Here is a 21753-nt window from a genome sequence, read left to right as displayed (position 1 = left end):
CAGAAAAGCTGCTGGAAACAGAATCTACTAATGTGTAGCAAAAAGGGGCCAGTCTTGCCTAAACACCACGCGAGAAAAATAAACGCTGGACCTTTCAGCATTCACACTGGAAATCTCAAAGAAATGTGGTACATTAGGGCCTGCCATCCGTGAACCGGAACACCCCAAACTCCGCTCTCCGAAACTCGCACGGACCCAGAGCAGGCGCGTCCTACCTTAATGAAGCTGCGTCCCGGCGAGTCCTTCTCGCTGGGACGGAGTTCCTGAAGCTGGGCGTCCAGGATGTCCACCAGCTGCTCCATGAGCCGCACAGAGGAACTGACATCGCCGGCAAACACGGTGCCCTGTGTGTGGCGCGCCAACTCGTTGGCAAGGTTCGCCGCGTTCTCTCCGCTCCGGATCTGACCCATTTTAGAAGCAAATATGTGATTACGGGGAAGAAAATTACACGTTTGGGTTGAACACGGGAGCTTGAACAGTGAAGAAGGAAGCCGTGTTGATAAACTCTGCGACACAAATTTAGGTCACTAAGTAAATCTTTGGAGTGTAACAGATAATGGCGTAAACTCATACTTGTTGCAGTCAGACAAACGGCTTTTTTAATTTAACAAGTAGTTATTGACGACATCAAAAGCAACATCAAAAACTGCTGCAAATGCAGTCAATAAGCCTACATTACAAAATATCATCAAAAACACATTTAAAAATACAAACATATTTAAGTATGCATATATGTTTAGAAAGGTGTTTAGAAACGTAAACGTTAGCCACCGACCTTTTGCGCTACCTGTGTGACCCAGTGGGAGGTGCAGTTGCTGAGGTCCGGGCCCTTCGTGCTCCAGGTGCCGCTCTGGGCCGAACAGTGGTAGGAAGCCATGCCTGCGCACGAAGAAAGGAGGAAGTGAAGCCAGGCCGCCGGAACCCCAGCCCTGCCCAAAGCCGCCCTCAACCCCGTGGCTTCTACGCCAAGGATAAACCCTTCTCTGGAAGCCTTCCCCAAACATGTAAGGAAAACAGAGGACGGTGTGTGCTGGCGGAAGCCTGTCTAATCCACAGGCAAGCTGTCGCAACAACATACAAATCCCCACACTACCGTTCACAGATCCACAGCATCATTTCCATTGTTAAATAAATTCCTGTTTTTAAGCCCAGAGTGGTCCCATGTGACATTTGAGTTAGTACATTTAACACAAAATTGTACTTTCTATAAATTACATTTTACACTCAAGTGCACACATACCGCACACTCACACACCTACACACACACACTAGCACCCACCTCTGGTCCCTTTCGGACACGGCCTCTCCACGGTCATGCCCCTGTGCGTCTGGGGCCAGACGATGTCGCGAATGCCCGTGCTCTCGCAGAAGCGCCTGCTCGAGGGCGTAAGATGGTTGCTGGTGGGGTGGGGCCTTCCTGGCTGCTCCAGCACAGGGTCCAGGGGCCCCAGCGTGGCCGTCGCGTTGGCCTGACCACGGTGGGGGCCGCTGTTGGTGGTGCTGCTGACCGCCGTCGTGCTCCTCCGGGAGAACGCTGTCGACGTGACCTCATTTGCGACGGACGACACTGTAGGGGGTCGAGAGCGTTGGCTGTTAGCATGTGGGCTTAACTGAATGTGATCTATATGTCCAGATACATTGCCACATCATTGCTTAATCTTAAGAAAACATCAAAGCTTTTGAATGACACACAGACAGGTAGAATATTATGCTAACGTCCCTGCTAATTTTCAACACCAAACATTTAGCGCATAAAGTGACGTGTCTCATTCTCTGATGATGACAAATGAACCTTTTATGATAATTTGTCCGGTCAGGTGCTGCTAGCGAAAGTTTCAAAGCGGACTGGAGTTTCGGTCTACCACAGGAGCAGGAGCAGGGTCAGTGTCAGTGGGGAGAAAAAACCGAGCCTGTCTCTCCTTTGTTTTTTGGGCATTCCTCTTTTCTCTTTTTCTTGTTTTCCTTCTACCCCCACTGCCTGTGTCTTCCTGGTATGATTCATTGATAAGGGAATTCTGAGGAGGCCAGAAAAGCAGAAGCCATGGGAAAGTCCTAGCCGAGATAAGAAGTTTTGACGCTGCTCACTGTGACATATTTAAGAGAATTCCTGATTGTGTTTGGATTATTTTTCACATCACACACACACACACACACACACACACACACACACACACACACATGCACAGACGCACACACACACACAGGCATGCACACATACAAACACACACACACACAAACACACACATATCCATGCAAACACACACACTCACACATACACACACACACGCATATACACACAACATCAAACACATCTCACCTCAAAAACAGAAAAGAAAGGAAATAGTTTCAGTTGGGCATCAGCATACTTTTGTCTCCTCTCGCGTGTGAGAGAACAGTTATATCAGAGACGGTAACGGCTCCGGGTTGCCTCACACTTGTAGAAAAATGCCAAAAAAAAAAGTGTGAATGTGTTTGTGGGCTGTCTGATTGCAGCCACTTCATCCCATGGACCACGCTGACGGGAGCACAGTGAGTGCTGGCTCAACGGAGAACTCACTGCACCCAGGCTGGTGGAACGAGGGGAGGAGGAGGGAAAATCGCATATCTGGCAACCCATCATCAACCACAGCTCCCCATTTCCTCTGAGAGAGCACGCATGCCGGGCTGACCTCCAAGCATTCAATCTGGAACATCTTTTCTTTTGTTTCTTCGTTCCGGCAAAATATGCAGTTCATTACCTGCCCCTAGTCACTGCACAACGTCCGTCGCCATTCGCCTGCAGCGCCCCACAGCTTGGCCAGAGCAGAGGAACCTGAGAGGGTTGATGAGCTGCAGAGAGACAAGCTGATCCCACCGGGCTGCTCTGTTTCTCCATGGCACATCACCACACCGCACTGATGAGACCCGTCATTAGTGCAACACAACAAGATAAGCATCCACTCGTTCACTCATTCATTTAGTCCGTTACTCACTCACTCACTCACTCACTCCTTCAATCATTCATTCATTTATTCACTATTTAATTCCCTAGCTCAATCTCCTCCCCGTTCTCCCTACTGTGTGTGGGTTTTTTTTCCTAGTGCTCGAAAACCACAAACGTGTAAGTTCTTAGCACGGGAGGGCCTGTCACTTTACTATTCCGCCTTCCTGGAGCGTGCACTCGGCAAAATCAATGAGGGCTCCCACATTGCAGGATTTGACACTTCTAATTTCCCAATAGGAACCTGTCCTGGGAACCACTAAATGTAGCATGTAAAGCTACCTCTAGACCAGAACAATACCACATATATAAAGTCAGACATGACACCATGACACTAGAAAATGCAAGCATAAATACAAGCTTTAGGCTACAGCTGTCAGCTCCTACTACATGTCTGCAAAAAAGTATAAGAAAACCACAGACGCACACACACACACACACACACACACACACACACTGAATCATGACATCGATCCAGGGCAGTAGTTATCAAATGATATGCTGAATGCATTCATGTTTTCTGTATAGTACTAAACCCAGTGCTCCATCCCAGCTGTGCCGCAAATCATAAAGATATGACAACCGCCTTCCTGTTTCCTCATTGGCTACTGACAGCTGTCATTCATCAAAATATCCATATGAATTCTTAATGAAAACAACCAGCTCTGGCTTTAGTGCTGGGGAAAGGGAACAGACTGCATTATGGCCTTTCTGACCTTAAAAAATCTTTTAATGGTTACCTGGCATGGCTCCACCCACAGAAGATTCCCGTTCCTGTCGGAGTAGATAGTCATTCCCAGGACACCGACACATGGTGGTGCACTTCAAGCTTAGGTTGAAGACTTTTACAGCCTTATAATATAAATTTAAAGCAAACGCCTGATTGATCACCACCTTGTGAACGCGACAGCAAAGTCCACTTCTCCTAGGAGAGCAGAAGGTACCACAGAAGGAAGGTTTGCCTGCAAACAATATACTGAACGACCCATCACTCCACCTGTTAGAGCTCGTCAGCCTATCCAAACCAAGCGCACCAAAGCCACACGTCGGCTCGGCGTGACTCAAACCGTCTCTCCTCGCGTATACCTAAGTGGCCTTCCACAGGCTGCGGTAAACGGGCCACACGTGATGACGCCCAGCCACACGGCCCCATGGTTTTCTTTTCAGCAGTTTCACAGGCGGGCAGAGGGAGGAGTTGCGGGGCGTCGTCCAGCAGCGCTGGCCATGAAAACGAGACCCCATTAGCTGTCATTTCGAGGACCAGCAAAGTCACTCTCCATGGGAGCGCCGCAAACCAAGGACACTGGGCACGCGGTCCAGTGCAGGGTTGCCCTCAGCAACAGGGGACTCTTATCGAGGAGTGGAAGGGAGAGCGCAGGAGCAGGAAGGGTGAAGGTATGTTCAGGAGATAGAAGCGCCGATCACCTACATCTACAGAAATGTCTAAAATATTATTTCGCTCTCTCTTTCTTTCTCTCTCTCTCTTTCTCTCTCTCTCTCTCACACACACACACACACATGCCCACACACCATAGGTGTTCAACTGTATGGAAGCTGGCTGAGTTTTTCGCTCACGCTCCCAGGTCCACGTGTGCTTTTTTCACACAGCCAAAAGAGCACGCTTCAAGATCAACGTGATAAGTGAACCTCTCTTGCACACATTGTTTGTCCAAAGTTCCTACCATGCCACGTTCCAGATGGCTGGACATAACAAGGAAGATAACACGGTGAGTTATTACACTCGGAGACGGCAAGCAAGAGAGCAGGACGGTAAGGGAGATGAGCAAGCACATGGTTAATCAGGATGAACCGAGCGATGCCACAGTTCACGGACTGAGCTGGGACTGGATTGTTCTAAAAGTAGGTGACCTCAAAACGAGCACGAAAACAGAAACTGTCATATTTGAAAGGTTTCCCAAATGTGGCAGCGCGGCAGAGCCGGCTTGCTCTGCACAGCTTTGGTAGATAGCTACCAGGCTTGAACCTCCAGAATCACGTGACCCAGATTACTCTAGTGAAGCAGCCCACGGAAAGGGACATTAACCACAACAACATGCTGCAGCTAAATATTCACTTATGATGGATTTCAGGTTCCAGGTTTAATTCAAGATTATAATAGGACTTATGCTCCTGGATTATAGTACATTTTTTACACAACAGAAAAAATGATATCTTTGTTCTCTTATAATAATAATAATAATAATAATAATAATAATACAGAAAATGCAGCATGGAAGGCTGTATTATATTTTATTGCCTTGTTTTTTCAAGGCCAAAAATAAATGCCATAAGGACTGCCAATAAAACATATATAGCATGTGCTAAGTAAATATGTGTCATCAGCACATCTAAACATGTCTTGGTCTGCTGTGGTGAGTAAACAGCCCTTGGGGGACAATTTATCAGGCACTCCTCACCCCTGCTATCGATCATGTGACCCAGTAACTGAGTCATTTATGACCGTTTCCTCCTACATCCTGAGCCTAAATCAGACCGTGATTGAGACAGATGTGCCTTTCATCTAGACATTTGAACTGGCGGGTTCTCACATAGCACTCGTTTCACTCCTGCCGCTGCCTATCTCTGCCTGCTGTGCCCATCGCTGGGCCTACCCCCGTTCAGAAGCATGCCACCATGCTGTGACAGACGCCTGCTCTGCATCCACACCTGCCACACACACCTTTCGTCGTGAACAGCCCCTAGCGCAACAGTAGCTGATGCCACAACACAGGAAGGGAGGTGAGGAGGTGTGAGGAGGGTGTGGGGTTTTTTTTTTTGGGATCGGTGTTTCACTCAGCACCTTCACTCAACACCCTGCTAACTCTACTGTGTCTGGAATAATTCTGCTATCATTCAAGGGTCCAGACTTCCAGCGCAAAGAACATGAGGTCCAACTGTTAAGGGGGATTTCCACTTAAAAATCAGCCTTTTAATTTGTGTTCACATAAATCTCTTGTGATGTCAAGGATGGATTTTGCTTTTTTTCAACCCAAGACAACCATGGAAATTTCAGTCAGCTAAGCAGAACTATTTCTAGGCCAGTATGAACCATGTCAGCGGAGAAGGCAGATGTTCGTTTAACTGACAGATACCGAAAATTTACGCAAGACAATTTAAACAATACAAAAATACTCCTTTTTAATTCTACATATGCAATCTAAGAATACTTCACATGCACTAATGTGTAATCTAGGCATTTGTAAGCATGCATTCATGAATTCTACAATATCTAAAATAATTAATAATGCTCTAGCTTTAACTGTACCCACTAAAATACTGATGACCGAAATACCAATACGAAACCCATTAAAACACCAGTGGCTTGAGGCTCTGGTCCAGACACCGTTGTGACTGCACTGGAATTGTTTTTGTTGATTTACCTTCCACAGTCGTTACTACAGGATGTTAAACGAAAGCAAATGAGTAGCAGCTGCACAGCTTCTATTGCTGTTTACCTCGTAAAAGATCATTATAGAGTGAAAATCACTTCTCGTTGCCCTTAGTCGTTTATACCTTATTTATTAATGCTGCTCATTAAGTGTTTGACTACTACACAACAAAGTTGTTCATTTTTATATTTTTTAGGGGTTTGTTTTGTGTGGGGGATTGGAGGGGGAATCTCACAAAAATCCTTAACACCAACAACCATTTAGAGTCTTTGTTTTGACCGGTTACAATGTGAAAATGACTATTTTGTCAAGTAACCCAGATACAAATTGCTGTTTGTATCACCCAGTGCTACTGTGTAATCAGTACTTCAGCCCCACAGGTGTAAGGGACTCGTACAAGCACCAAATGTGTACCATTAGCCTTGTATGCCCCTATCACAGGCTCTTAAAAGACCCGGGCAGATACAAACCCGCAGGACCGGTGCCAGTCGGTGTTTGGAAAACCCTCATTTACAAGGGCCAGTGACTGCAGAGAGCCAAAACGCTTATTAACCATGGCAGTGACACTCAGCCTCGGCACAGCCCAGAGACAGTGAGACAGGCTGAGACACAGAGACAGGCTGAGGCAGCTAGAGAGGCTGAGACACAGAGACAGGCTGAGGTAGCTAGAGAGGCGGAGACACAGAGACAGGCTGAGGCAGCAAGATAGGCTGAGACAGTGAGACAGGTTGAAACATAGAGACAGGCTGAGGCAGCGAGAGAGGCTGAGACAGCGAGACAGGCTGAGGCAGCGAGACAGGCTGAGACACAGAGACAGGCTGAGGCAGTGAGACAGGTTGAAACACAGAGACAGGCTGAGACACAGAGACAGGCTGAGGCAGTGAGAGAGGCTGAGACAGCGAGACAGGCTAAGGCAGCGAGACAGGCTGAGACACAGAGACAGGCTGAGGCAGCGAGAGAGGCTGAGACAGCGAGACAGGCTGAGACACAGAGACAGGCTGAGGCAGCGAGACAGGCTGAGACACAGAGACAGGCTGAGGCAGTGAGACAGGTTGAAACACAGAGACAGGCTGAGACACAGAGACAGGCTGAGGCAGCGAGACAGGCTGAGACACAGAGACAGGCTGAGGCAGTGAGACAGGCTGAGACACAGAGACCGAAGGCCAACAGACCGGCTTACTTCAAAAGAAGATGAAAGCTGAAGGGACACAATAAGCGTAATTCCCAATTCAGCCTCTGTTCATGCTGTGTTCTGACCGCTGTTTCCCCTGAATCTTTCATTCCCACTCCAAATGCCGCTCCTGCTCCGACGCCACGGCAACAGACCTGCGGCTCCTCCCTCACGAGGATTTCCCGCCCCCCCAGGGCTGCACATTTTGACCTTCGGCCAACCTGCTTATGGGGCTCGCTAATGGCTCTGAATGCATGAGTGACATGTACTGAAACACGCTTTGTTAGCACGCCTTCCCCAGCACGGTCCTCGTTCTGTAGTTCAGCTCAGCGATTAAGCAAACAAGGCAGGATGTCGCAAGATGTCAGTCGGTGACTGAATCTTTTAACATCTCTATAAGGCCCCTCCTTAGCAATAAAATTAATTAATTTTGTGATTTCACTTTTTAGCTCTGAGATCAATATACCTCAGAGGCAAATTCATTTTTCCCCATACGACCCTTATTCATTTGATAATGTTCCTGGAAATGATTGGCTCTTGTAATTATAGCTTTTTAATTCCTTGGGCCAAGGTAGGACTCTGTGTCCCTGTGTTCCACACAATCCCCTTTAAGTGTCACTGTGAGGTTTGTCATTTGCTGGCACTTAGCTACCTGCTTTATCAACGTTCTCTTCTGCGGAAGAATCCCTTCAGAGAACTTGCCGTGACTTTTTTAGGTGCTCAGGTGCCATGCTTTTATTACTGTCTGTGCAATTCGGCAGCACCGCAAACAGAAATGGACAAAACAAAGGCTACAGCGAACCAGATTAACCGTAATGGATGTTTTCTTGAAGCACTAGTTTGCTTTCTGTGCCTTTTCACTAGGCTTCCACAGCTGAAAATGCCCAGATTATTGACTGAAACTGCAACGATATGATACGACATGAGTGTTTATTTATTTATTTCTGAAGAAATAATCTTGCGAATGGTTTGTAAGGTGTGTAAATTCTCTAGTAATGCAATGCTGTGGACTCCAGTGCAACAACATAACCTGAGGGGCAGAAGACTGTGTTGTTGGGAAGAAATGGATTAGGTAATTATCATGGTTCGTGGTGTACAGGAACTGAAAGAATCTACAGTAGACCACTCGTAATCCAGTAATGCATGTATCAGTGTGTATCACGGTGAAATAAGATCCAGGTCTCCGAATCAAACTCTCAAACTGCTGCACTGGTTAAAGAGAACTCCTACAGTACATTACACTACACTGCAACGTCTTTGTTTAGCCAGTATCGAGAGATATGTGTATTAAGACATGGCTCTGGTTCCATGCCAGCTTTAACACCCTCCCCATCCTAAGCGTTTATCGGGAGAGCTACAAGTGGCCCACACTTGCCGTGAGCTCCAGAGATGGTATTCACCGGCACACTGGGACATAGCCTAAGATGCATTCTTCTCGCATATGATTCATTAGCAAGCTGCTTTGAAGAGCAACTTCAGTGTCACCCCTAAATCATTACATGTATAAAAAGGTGTGTGTGTGTGTGTGTGTGTGTGTGTGTGTGTGTGTGCGTGTGTGTGTGTGTGCGTGTGTTCAGCATATATTACTCACAAACCATTCTATATAAGCGCTCACCCTCAAACAACAGGATATATCAGAGAAGGACTTTGTACAGCTCTATTTTAACAATGACACCAATCCCAGCCCATATCTCTTAGGACTTGCGTTAGTTTGAGTCTACTGGTACAGGGTGCAAGTGTAGACCAGCACCTTGCTTTAACTGATCAACATCACTAGTATTTACTACACATCCACTCATAGGCATTAAATGGTACATGGGACCCAAAATAATATGGCAAAGGCTTCATGTCATAATATGACCACAGTTCAACTTCCTGGTTGAATACTGAAGATGTCTCATTTCCCGAATATTAAAAACAGCACATGAATTAACGAGTTGTAGTTTAATAAAGCAAGCAGCAACACCAAGTCAAGCCCGGTAATTTCATTAAAAACAATACTCAATTTATAACAATGGCCATATTGCATCTTATATTGCCACGTTCAGCAATATTTGGGTCAACATTATTGCAGCCGGCCTAATGGGTATTCATAAATTCATGAGAGTATACAGAAGGGACATTCCAATATATCATGCGCCTACCCTGCCTCGGCCCGTGCATCACTGCGCGTGCCGAATGAGTGACAGCCGGTGTGGCGCGGAACCATAAACTTTAGCTTAGTGAATCCTAATGGACGACTGTCAGTTTCCACAATGTATTAAATGCTTTTAATTTTCAGGGAAAGGAAAATTATCTCAGCACAATTAGATTCCCTTTCAGAACAAGTCATTTTATTACATTCTATATTGAGAGCGGCAATAAAACATAACATTTATAGCTAAGTGGCTAGAGGTGCAAACCATCGCAACCTTGTAAACATTAAGCAATTAATTCCACTTATACACTGACAAACGACTCCGTTGTGCCCTCCTTGTAATTGCTTAGCCAACTTGCTACGAAGCCGGGATGCTTTAAATTGGAGTCTCTTTTATTAGTCCTATTCCCTGTGGGAAGCTCGTGGAGCGCGCGTTCCAGTTCAGGCCCTTGTTTCAGAATAGCAGATGCAAACGAAGCAGTCCACCGAGCCGAAGGTTGCGTGCGCGTCACTCAGCCCCGTCAGACGTCTCGCCGAGCGCTCGGTTAACACGCCGGTACCCGTTAAATTATCGCCATACAGGGTGGTCTCGGAAAGACTGCTCGAGATGTTAGCGATGGGGGGGGGGGGGGGGGGGGGGGGGGTATTTTAAAAAAGAAAAAAAATAGAAATATGTTAATATTTTAAGATCATCACTGGAAATGCTGTGTTGTCTCGACTGTTCTTTGTCACGCTGCTGTGATCACCCGCGGATAGTAATTATGATAATTGTGTTGTTAATCACATTTACATACATGCAAGCATCAGAGTGAGAGTGGCTTGTTTGCACGCATCCCGCCTCACGCATGGTGGACCCATTAAAATTCTAGGGTCTAGATCTACTTAATTGTAGCTTGTCAGAGGCCGCGACGAGACTAGACCTCGGTAAGCCCCAAAGAAGAAGCAAAACACAGAAGATGACTAGGCCTGCTTGAACATAGTATTTCACATACAGCCACAATCGTAAAAAACAGTGCCCTTGTTAGGACAGCATAACTTAATATTCCCATTTAGGGCAGTTTTCAAATGGCAGCCTAGTTGTTTGCCAGCTGTGGGATTTTATAAAAGTACTATGTGTCATTTGACTGAAAGAAATGTATGTGGCTATGGAGGTAACAAATTAAATGTATGTGAAGTCGAACCCTCTCCAAGAGTGAAAATTAAATAAATTGTCTGACAGATGTATACGGATGGAAAATATATAACGTGTCCTATATATTACAAAGATGGAAATTTCATTTAAAGGCAACACAAAGGTAGAACTGCGAGCAGGAAACTCTTGCCTCTGCGTGTGTGTTCATTACTGACTCATACAAAAAATGCTTTACAAGAATATTTAATTTACATACACAAGAACTTCCAGAAAAACATTTTTATTTCACCTACCATTTCATTTCTACTATTATCTATGACGCGAGCATTCTTTGTTAGATCTCTCTATGTTCTCCAACTATGTATTTTCCCCCCATTTTCACTAAAACAGCACGTGCTGTTTGCACAGTTTGCCATTTCCGTCGTGTGATGCCCTAGTGGATTACAAAGCAACAGCACCAGGCCACCCAGTAGATCGGCATGTGACATCATCAAGAGAGAGGAGGATTCCGCCACACCTGAACCAGAGCCTCACACGTGCTGGAAAATGATGTCGGGGGTGCTAGGGAAGACTGTGCACCAGGCACACGGAAAAACCAACAGCGAAAGGCTGCAATTTAGCGTAAACATGATTCTCACACTCAATGTTTTTTTAACTATTACTTTGATTTACCCCAGCCACAACTGCAGCAGTGAAAATATTTAAAGGCCCAAGTCTGTGGTAGTTGAGCTCCACTTATTTACTTTTACATTTACAGAATGTGGCAGACAACCTTGTCCAGAGCGACTTAGAGGAGTGCTTTATAGTCTCTGTCAAAGAGTGATCTGACATGCACTGAGGGAATAAGGTGTTTGCAAGACATAAGCTTTGCCCGTGCGCAGTGCCGTAATCTGAGTAGCACTGGCATATATGCATGGAAAGTTCGCGGCGGTGACCCCGGGGCACGGCAGACGCCGCACTTCGTGGAGACAGACGGCGAGCTTAACCACTGGAAGGAGAAGGAGAGGTGTGTAATTATGCCCGTTATTCCTCCTGACGGAGGAGGGCTGTCAGGTGACACATTGAGCTCCTCTCACCTCTTAAGAGGTGAATTTCAAATCCTGCCCATCTGACCAAACAGCTCTGGGTAATTGTGGTCTTCTTCAGCTCGCAGTCGCCTTGACATGGCGATTTTCAAAGCCTGCTCGAGCCTGGCGTTCGTACGAGCCAAATGACTTTAGGGGATTGTCCGAATCGCTTTCAAAATGTGCTTGCTGACCAGGTGATGAGGTAGGCATGGTGACTGGCACCGCAATTTATAAAGTGCATGTGTGTGTGTGTGTGTGTGTGTGTGTGTGTGTGTGTGTGTGTGTGTGTGGGTGGGTGAGGGGGTCATCGCTAGGCTTCTCACACATTTGAACAAGATAGCAGACGCATATTTCGCCACATGAGAGTAGAGGGAAGGTTAACAGAGCCATGCTGGAAATAGATGCGCGTGGAGCCCCGAGACTAGGCGCTTGATGAGGTCGGAACCTCTCTAGCAGTGGCATCGAGCTTTCGGGCTGTCGCCGTGGCGATAATCAGGCCGCACGGTCTTCCGCTGAGCCTGCCTCTCCTCGCTGTGATGGAAATCAGCCCACATCTTATATCTCCAGCGTCTGTCATTGTTGTTTACAAGAGTGCGTCCGACATAGGAGAGGGGGACTGACAGCCTCTCTCGTCCGTATCGCGCTCGCATCACTCTTCTAAATTAAAGCTCAGCCGTCTATGACATCGAGGACTCAGGCGTAATCAGCGCACGCTCCCTCTCCCACCGTCAGACGCGGCGAAGCAGCACAGCCCTTCGCCAGCCCAAACAATGGCGCCGTAATGAGCCTTACCTTCGTCGGGATCCGGCGGCCCAAACTCCAGGTCGTACCGCAGGATGTAGAAATTATTCCATACGTAGAGCTGGTTGTCACGGGGGTTGTATTCCACCGCGGCGAGGTACTGGTACTGGTTGGGGAAGAGGATGTCGGCGGGCTCGCCTTGGCCCAGGCGCGTGTTGTAGACGTAGTCGATCTGGCTCTTGCTGGACTCCCTCTCGTTCTCCTCGTAGGTGGAGCGCACCACGTGCAGCATGCCGCACACCATGAAGGCGTTGGAAGCTGAACGCTTGTCATACATCGTGTCCCACGTGGCCTCGAAGCGCAGCGTGTACGGGTTGAGCTGGCTCAGCACGATGCGCCCGTTGTTCTGTTCGGTGGCATAGATGACCCACAGGCCACGCTCGTCCACGGCCAGGTCGATGTCTGTCTTGCCGCCCCAGCGGTAGGGAGACGTGTCGTGGTAGTTGGCGTTGGCCACGATGGCCTCGCCGCTCTTGATGCGTGTGCGCAGATCGAACTTGACGATGTTGCGCGTGCGCTCCTTGTTGAAGAAGATGGCGCCATCGTAGGCCACGAAGCCCGTGCCATCCACGCGGTGGGGCAGCTTGTAAGTGGTGGTCTGGCGGCCGCTGCGAAAGTCGTCCAGCGAGCTGTACTCTATGAGCGTGTCCGTGCGGTATGGAGTCCAGGGCATGAAATAGATCTTGTCGCCAGCCTGCAGGGGGTCTTTGCACCAGGCTCCTGCTTGCTGTTCTGCCTCGAACACAAAGGCAGGCTCCCCCACTGCTTTCAGAGTCCCCGGGCAAATGAAAACTGAAACGAAACCAGAAGAGTGAGACACAGAGTTAGACATGCAAATATCCCTCAACTCTGTATCGATTTTCTCTACAGGTATTCTTAGACTCCAAGGTGTTTGTGTCTGTGTGTGTGCATGTGTACATGTGTGCATTGCGTGCTTGAGTACATACGTCTACATACGTTTGTGTGTGTGTGTGTGTGTGTGTGTGTGTGTGTATGTGTGTGTGTTAAATAGATCCCAATCTCGTGTGAATTTGTCGTGTGCGCCGTGCATAGTGAGAAGGAAACTGCACAGGTTAAGCAGGGGTGGCTATGATATGGCCAGCTCTGTGGGTTGTTGGGGTTTTTTTATGGCCTTTCTCCCTGAGATGTCTTAACACACGTGTCAACTGAAAACGGGAAAGGAACCGAGCAAACCGCAAAAGAAGCCCTGCAAACGAAAGGAGACGAGAGAGACGACGCTCGCAGACGACGCACACTGAGTTCAGGCTCTCTCCCTACTTCTTTCTAATGCCAGCCCTGCTTGGCATCGGGTTTCTGGGGCTTTGGGATTCTACCAGTAGTGCAAAAGCCATACCTTTGAAAATAAAACACACACATACATGAATCATGTCTGAGGAGAGAACAGACGACACACATGGCACGCAGTGGCACGATAAAGGGAGGGGCAGAATCAGGGCGTGGGGCAAGATGCCAATGCTGCTCGGGACAGATAGGATGACAGACAGCGAGAGACAGAGAGAAGCGACTTGACTGACGCCACGTTTATAAGGATAATGGGTGAGGGAGGCCTTCCAAAGATAAACTGCGTCCATCTCTGGGCCTTGAACCATTAACACAACATATGTGCACACTGTGGTGGAAAGCATATCGCATGCAAATGGCTAAAGTCAAAGGCCTCTCTCATCACTAACCATGTGATCAAAAGGTGGATCACGGCAGGCAGTTGGAACACGCCAAATAGACAGGCCGGGATTTGTCTTAGATCAATTATTCACAGTGAAAATTTCTTCTGTATTAAAGTCTCAATTAAAGAAAAAAAAAGGATAGATTTTGTGCAATTTTAGGGTCTCCCAGAGTCTTCTGTCTGATCAGGCCCAGACGAAAGCATATCTACGAAAAAATGATGTGACGACGTTGATTACAATGGGCTTTATTGTCCAAACAGCACTCAGTATAATTTCATTTTGAGTCACTGAGGCAGAGATCGTGAGGTCTGGGTATCATGTGGGGGTAAGAGGAGGTGGGGCTGGGGGGGGGGGGGGGGGGGGGGGGGGGCGGAGGAAGGGGCGGAGCAGGGGCGGAGCAGGGGCGGGGCAGGGGCGGGGGGAGGTGGTGGGATCGGGGACCATACAACACACAACAAGGAGCTAAGGGCCGATAACCAGTGCAGTCATTTACCTTTTTGCTCCACTTCTATTGGGCCGTGGAAAAGAAAAAGGTGGGAAGAGCGTGAAGGAAGAGAAGGGTTAGCATGAGGCATAAACAAGAACTACAGCTACACACACACAGCGAGCCAGTGGCTGTAGGGCGGGCTCGCGTATTAGCAAAGCGCATCCGCGTGTTCCCAGCCGTGGTTCCCAGCCCCGCGCACAGCTCTGACTCCAAATGGGTTTTTGTGAGGAAAAGCAGAAGCTCACAAACATAGAGAGATAAATAAATACATACAGCAATAAATAACTGAGTAAATAAATGTTAACCCGATGTTAAAAAGTCGCTGTCCCCATTCTGTAAAGGTTTAACAGCACAAAACATTGTTACAAACTACCCATTTTCCTTGCAAAAAGTTGGGAGGGTTGGGAACCCGTTACGAAATGACCACTGATGTTTCTACATCTGTTTGTTCCTAATAACAAGGAAAGAGTTCATCATTAGAGACAGAAAGAGACAAGAATCAGAAGGGGGAGAATAAAAAGGCTGGTTTGATTAGGTGGGTCACTTTCTTTGTAATGCTGACTGCAGGACAATAGCAAAATTCACATGTGGAATTACTTCTCCCATTCGGCTGTGAGAAGAGCACGTAAACAACCCAAGAGTGCACAGCTGATCTTCCCAGTAGGTTCTGAGGCCAAACCTCTACTCCACATGAACTGTCAAACACTTTTCAGAAACATTCGAGGCAGGACATGCCAAAGAGAAAAGCAGACATTTTAGCTCACGGATAACCTTGACAGCTCCTATATAATAAATATCTTTTTGACAACTTTTCTGAAAGGAAAAATGTTCTTTCTCAACAAAAATCGATCGAACTGAAGGTATAGCTGATGACCGCAGCCATAAATAAAAGCTCTCCCATAACCTCTTCCCCAGCACTACGCAGCACACCAGATGCCCCAGTGCTGCGGTGCCTGCTTTGGAAAAGCGGAGAACTTAAAGAGCCAAGCGCGAGTGGAAAAGAGCGTGTCTGGAGAAGAGATCAACGCCCGGATGATTCAGTGGACTCCATGTTTTGGATTCGGCAGATACAACCTTTGGGAAGAAAAGCTGCAGACATGGAACCATTCTAAATCAAAGACACTCTAGTGCACAGCAGATCCAGCAATTACTGATACTAATTGAAAGGAAAATCTAATTAACAGTTATGGGGATGAGCTGGATTAAAAACAACTAGGCTACCAGTTTCGCAACACTTCCTGAATTTGTGGTTGCTTAGCGATTTTCCAAAATCATTTTTTTATGTTCTTGTTTCCACTCAGTAGCAAGACAGCTTGATCACAACTCCTTATAACATTCTGTCCAGTTTTAATTAGAGAGTCAATTAGAGAGTCACTGGTTTGTTTTCTTATGGCAACATGACGCTAATGAATATCAGGGTGAAACAGTCGACTCATTTATGTAGAATACATGTTTTGATGAATCAGGGAAAATAATACAGATGACGGTTGTCATCAAGTTAATAATAATAACAGGTAATATTTATTTTATTTTGAAGGTAATTAATTGATTTTTTTTTTTTGCATTTCTAGCACAACTATTGTCGATGGCTTCTCAGAAGCTTGCAGAGTAACGGGTAGCTTAGTTCTAGGAGCACATTCTCCTATACTATACATTTAACATATGCATACTATACATTTAACACACCCTTAACATCATCCATCACAGATGGCACATTTAAACATGTTATTAATGGCCACATGCTTTTCAAACTATGCTAAGATGCACTAAAACTAGCACTGTGATTCCACAGAACAGGCTCCAGTGGGACTTCCATAACCTCCTGAACATCAGTTGCTTAGAAACCAAAATGCTGTTTTCAGGTGGACTGCATCGTAATTTTTTTTTATTTCCAAAAACTGAAGTTCAAGGGATCTGCTTAAACCGTTGGCCAGATGGGAAGGGGCGGGGTGTCCATCGTTCGCGTATGCCCCCACACTCGTCCGGTACTGCCAAGTAGGCGTGTGGGATACGGTGCACGTGAGAGCCAGAGCAGTCAGATATCAGTGCTTGATGTGGCCAACTAATGACAAAGCAGAGTGTCGGGATGTTTATTTTAAAGTAGATGTCTTTAGCCGTACTCTGAAGAAGCGCGTGGCAGCTTTAAAGTTATTCAGTGCACACTTGATACATTTTTAAAAATCACAGAATTTTCTAAATTCACCTTTGCAAATTAAAATATCAGATCCATCATATTTCATGTTTTGATTTCATAATGCCTTTCACTTCAGAGTTCACTTTACTACTATAAGCTATGGGAAACAGATCATGACATATGCTAAATCATTGTGGTTTGTGGCATCAGAAGACAGTGAGGAGCTACTTACTGTATGGGACACACTCATACTGGACCTCAAGGTACTTGTAAGTCCCAGGACAAGGATCTGGGAAGACCTCCGAGCCAGTCACGACAATGCACTGCGTCCGGTTGTTACACCTGAAAAACAGGCAGGGATTAGAACCTGAAGGGTTAATACTTGCCCAAGCTGCCTTCATGGGTCACTCAGGTATCATACAGTATGAAAGCACCTCATCAGCGGGAGACCTGGGACACCAGAGTTTGAAGAACAGCTGAAACAGGAATTCATCAAACGGGTATGAAGCAAAGCCAAGGACACGTCGGTGTCAAATTAAACGTGTGGAAAGGAAAGTGAAAGGAAAAGAGGATGAAAAACTGAGCGAAACATTTGAAAGTAAATCATAAAGGTGCCTGTAAGAATTGCAATGTAAAATATCCAAGGAAGAAAGTCTACAGAATGTTGTCACTTGCTCCTTCCTTTTCCCAGGCACCCAACGAAGCAGCTTCTGAAACGCCATCTTGGAAGCAGCTAAATGAAACTTGTGATTTTAGCCAGGAGCTCAGGGGCAAATTCAACTCCAGTTAAAATAACCTGGGACATTTTCACATTTAACCTGTTGTCACAAAGAACTGTCAGATCAAAATGGATCTCTATATCTTTTTTTTTTGGTGATGCAAGTAAGACTGTGGCTCCATTGGGAGTCTTTAATAGCTTAAGTGAAGAGACACTGATTGACAATGAGGCCAAGTGACTGTTAGTACATGAACTCTAAAAATTCAGCTGTGGCTCTCGAGACGGCGACTCATCAGGCATTCATCTGTTGGTTCTCTCAGTGGAATAAATCACCTTAAGTATTTCGAACAGGAATAATTTGTGCGCTTGTGTGCGACTTCTGGGAGAGTTCCCTCCTTTACAGTTTGCAGTGACCTTGACTATGAAGTTGACATCTTCATGAATTAAAATATGGGTAAAAGTGTGTGAAAGAGAGATAGAGCGCAAGAGAGAGAGAGAGAGAGAGAGAGAGAGAGAGAGAGAGAGAGAGAGAGAGAGAGACAGTGTGTGCGTGTGTGTGTGTATGTGTGTGTGTGTGTTTAGTTTTTTGTGGGGACCTAATGTTCCCATAATCACAGAAAACATGGCATTATTGACACTGTGGAAACATGTGGTTCCCTATAAGAACATTTTTTAAACAGAATAAACTTTCTTATACTGTTCAAACTCTTCTAGTTGTTCTAGTTCCACCAGACCTTGCTGATGAAGTACTAGAGGCCGTCCTGACCACGTCTCTCAGATGAGACAGATTTACTGCTAATCCTGAGGCTCACTCGCAACTCAGTTGTTAAAAGATGTTTTTCTTATATAGCTCTTAAAATCCGGAATGAGATTTCAGAGAACATTTAGAAAGCAAGATCTCTTTTTTTTTTAATCTAGATTGAATTCAGATTTTTTTAAGGCTGGCCAACACTTTTTTTTTTTTTTTACATTTTTACTTTGCAGTTAAAATGTTAAATCTTAGTAGTAGTACATTATTTTATTTATCATTTATCACCATTGTAAAAATATATATTTTTAATTTATGTAATATAAAAATAAGATTTTGAAATGGAATGGAAATAATATAGTAAAGATTCTAAAACATTATATGAATAATCTCTTATTAGCAGTACAATTTAATTGAAAACCAAAGGTTAAGGTTAGAGTTAGGATTAGATGTAGGCATAACATTATTTAGCTACAGTACTACAAAAAAAAGTTCCACAAGACTGCATGTGTGTCTGTGCGTCATCCCGTGTATGCACGTGTGTACAAGCGTGTGGGGTTTTGGGGTTTTTTGGGCTTGTGTGTATGAGCATGCAAATGTGTATGTGAGTAAATGACAGAATAAATCTAAGTAAATAAATGATGAAATTGGCCAAACTTCTATCAAGGCTTCTGTGTGCAGAAGGTTTGATGACCCAGTGAAAGCAAACATGGCAGATATTCTCCTAAAAAGAAGACAGAAAGAAAAAAAGGCCTCTTGACAATCAAAACAGCTCTAAATATTTCAGAAGGTTGAGCAGAAAGTCATTTTCCTCCGAGAACTTGTAAAAAGGCAGCAAAAGGACACTTTAAAGGACAGGGATCGTATTTCTGAACCAAACTGCTGCACTGATGGTATCCTGTTGTTTGCCCTAGACAATTGAGTGATTGGGTCTGTATTCAGAGTAATTCACCAACACAGCTATTATTGGTCACCCTCCTTTATATTTGTCTAGATTTTAATTAACATCTAAGTTTTAGTATTTTTTTACATTCTACTAGTTTTGTTATAATTGACATTCCAGTAGTGCGACCTAAATTTTGTAAGGTGCCTGTTACTTATAGTGCTTCATTAACTTGGAATGAACTGCAGAAACATTTGATACTAATTCGATTAATTAATTTCTTTAATTAAAATTTTACAATTATTTTAAAAGGTTGTGTCTTTTTTTTTGCTCTTTATGTGGTTATATTTGTTATTAACTGATAAGTGATGCTGATGGGTGTTATATAGGTGTAATTGTTGTACGTCATTGTGAGCTGAACTGGAAAGGACTCACTTTTAAAATAGATTTTAATCTCAATGTCACTTCCTTGGATTAAAAAAAAATTATAATAATATTTATCCCAACAGCAGAATTCTCACAAGAATTTACAAAAGCACACATGCGCGCACACTCACATACACACACACTACTTCTGGCCATTTATGAATATTTAAGCCAGGACAGTCTGGATAAGAAAATATGTTGGGTAAGACTAGCACAGTTGGAACTATTTTACTCGCGTGTTTTCTGGGGCAGTGATAAGGGAAAAAAATGTTATTGTATTTCTCAGGTCTTACAAATATAATGTCGCAAAACTGCATAAAGGAACTGTTTTGGATGATAATATTAGAATTTTTACACTTTTAAAATGACATATTTAGGCATTTTAATGGTTCAAATGTGTTTTCAGGATGAAGCTCACATTTTAACTGTTGCAATATATTACTAAAAACAGACACAAATAAACTAATGTCTGACAATACTTCTCAGATGGAAACATTAATCCTTTCAAGACATTCTGCATTCTAGAACTGTCCTCAGAATATTAAATATGACTGAATGTAATTATTATATCATAAATAAAACTTTAAATTACATTCCAATTAGGAAAAATAATGTACTCTTCCGAGGATTAATGGTGAACAGAAGATAAATGACAGTAGGCTTTTTAAACGATTCCATAAACATTTCAACAAAACAATTTTTTTATCCCTTCTGCCAAACGAATTTTGAAACAATGTCTATCGTGTGAAAAGCCCTGGGTCGAGGACTGGGATCATCTCAGTCTTCCTGTGGTAACTTGCGGCCCGGTGGGCAGGACCACGTTTCAGCTCTGCCTTCTCCAGCATATCTGCTTAAATGACTTTTCTCCAAACGCCTTCACTTGTTTTGCGTTTGGCAGGAACTGTTTGGATCTTAAATCTTAACATAACCTCTAATTAACAACGTGTCACTTCTCCTGCCCTTTAAAAAAATTGCCTGTGCCTTGCATCATACAACACATCATCTAAAGGACCATGGTAATCTGTACCATGCTCTCTCACGTACAGACTGGCAGTTGTGAGACAGCTGTAGCTTTGGGCTACCCAAGAGCCCCATACTGAAAATATTAATTAAGAGAAATTTCATTATCCTTTGCCCAAGGCCAAAACTTCAAGTTATTCTGATGGGAATGATAGAACAGAGGAGAAAGCCTGACAAAGCAGAGGACCTACTGTTCCAAAATCAAAAAGTGAAAAATATAGGTATTAATATGTTTGTGTCAATGCTTACATTTCCTTCCAGTCTCCAATGACAAGGCAAAGGCAGGCAACACTCAGTGAGATGAGACGCTGCCCGACGACAAGCTCGGTTCTGTTGGTTATATTCAGTTGTTGGCATGCATTGGCTGACATTCTGCATGCAGGTACTCTTTGGAGACCGTTTGAATGAACACCATGCAGCCGGTGTTCTGACTTTGAACCCTGACATTGGGAATGCCAGCCAAAAATGGCCTCAGAATGAAGCACAAGAATTTCTGGACACCAGAGGGGAATGAGCATAATGAAGACATTCTCGGCGCAGGACTGATTCTGCCCAGGTTCAGTCCTGGAAAATGTCACCATTTCAAGCTAATTTCTACAAATCTACAGCATTTGTAGCATATGGTCACTTAGACAATAATTTTGGTCTAGAAAAAATGTGAAACACTCCTTGTCGTTTTTTAAGAATTCATTTCTAATGACAGCCTGAGGGAAGTTGTAGAGAAGGCTGTGCAACACTTGCTCTTAGGGTTCCACTATAAGCATGTTTCAAATCAATGGGTTTTTCTGTTCTTTTCCAAGTACAGGGAAACGCATTTAAATGATTGTCCATGGTAATCAACCACAGGCTACAGATGCGACAGACAGAAATTAGGTTGAAAAATGAAGTAGTGTTAATTTAAGGCACATCTTAGAGTGTAATACTATTGCTGCTGTAACCCCCAACTCCCCAGACCTTTCTGGTTATCAAATGCTT

The 21753-nt window shown here is 44.9% G+C and overlaps 1 protein-coding gene across 11 annotated transcripts in view; it reads right to left on the bottom strand.

The window, feature by feature from the left end:
* LOC113589092 (adhesion G protein-coupled receptor L2-like) overlaps positions 1–21753 on the bottom strand; it is a 94070-nt gene that overhangs the window by 32290 nt on the left and 40027 nt on the right. For 7 of the 11 annotated variants that reach the window (XM_035536570.1, XM_035536574.1, XM_035536572.1 and 4 more), the window contains exons 4-9: positions 17216–17325; positions 14856–14870; positions 12669–13469; positions 1280–1567; positions 776–879; positions 216–401 (exon numbers count right to left, since the gene is read on the bottom strand). In XM_035536570.1, coding sequence (XP_035392463.1) covers positions 216–401; positions 776–879; positions 1280–1567; positions 12669–13469; positions 14856–14870; positions 17216–17325 — 1504 coding nt within the window. The remainder of the gene's footprint in view (positions 1–215; positions 402–775; positions 880–1279; positions 1568–12668; positions 13470–14855; positions 14871–17215; positions 17326–21753) is intronic. The other 4 variants (XM_035536571.1, XM_035536577.1, XM_035536573.1 and 1 more) reach the window with 1 other exon arrangement.

This window comes from Electrophorus electricus, chromosome 19, assembly GCF_013358815.1.
Source record: "Electrophorus electricus isolate fEleEle1 chromosome 19, fEleEle1.pri, whole genome shotgun sequence".
Taxonomy (NCBI): domain Eukaryota; kingdom Metazoa; phylum Chordata; class Actinopteri; order Gymnotiformes; family Gymnotidae; genus Electrophorus; species Electrophorus electricus.
This window is presented reverse-complemented; position numbering and strand designations above follow the sequence as displayed.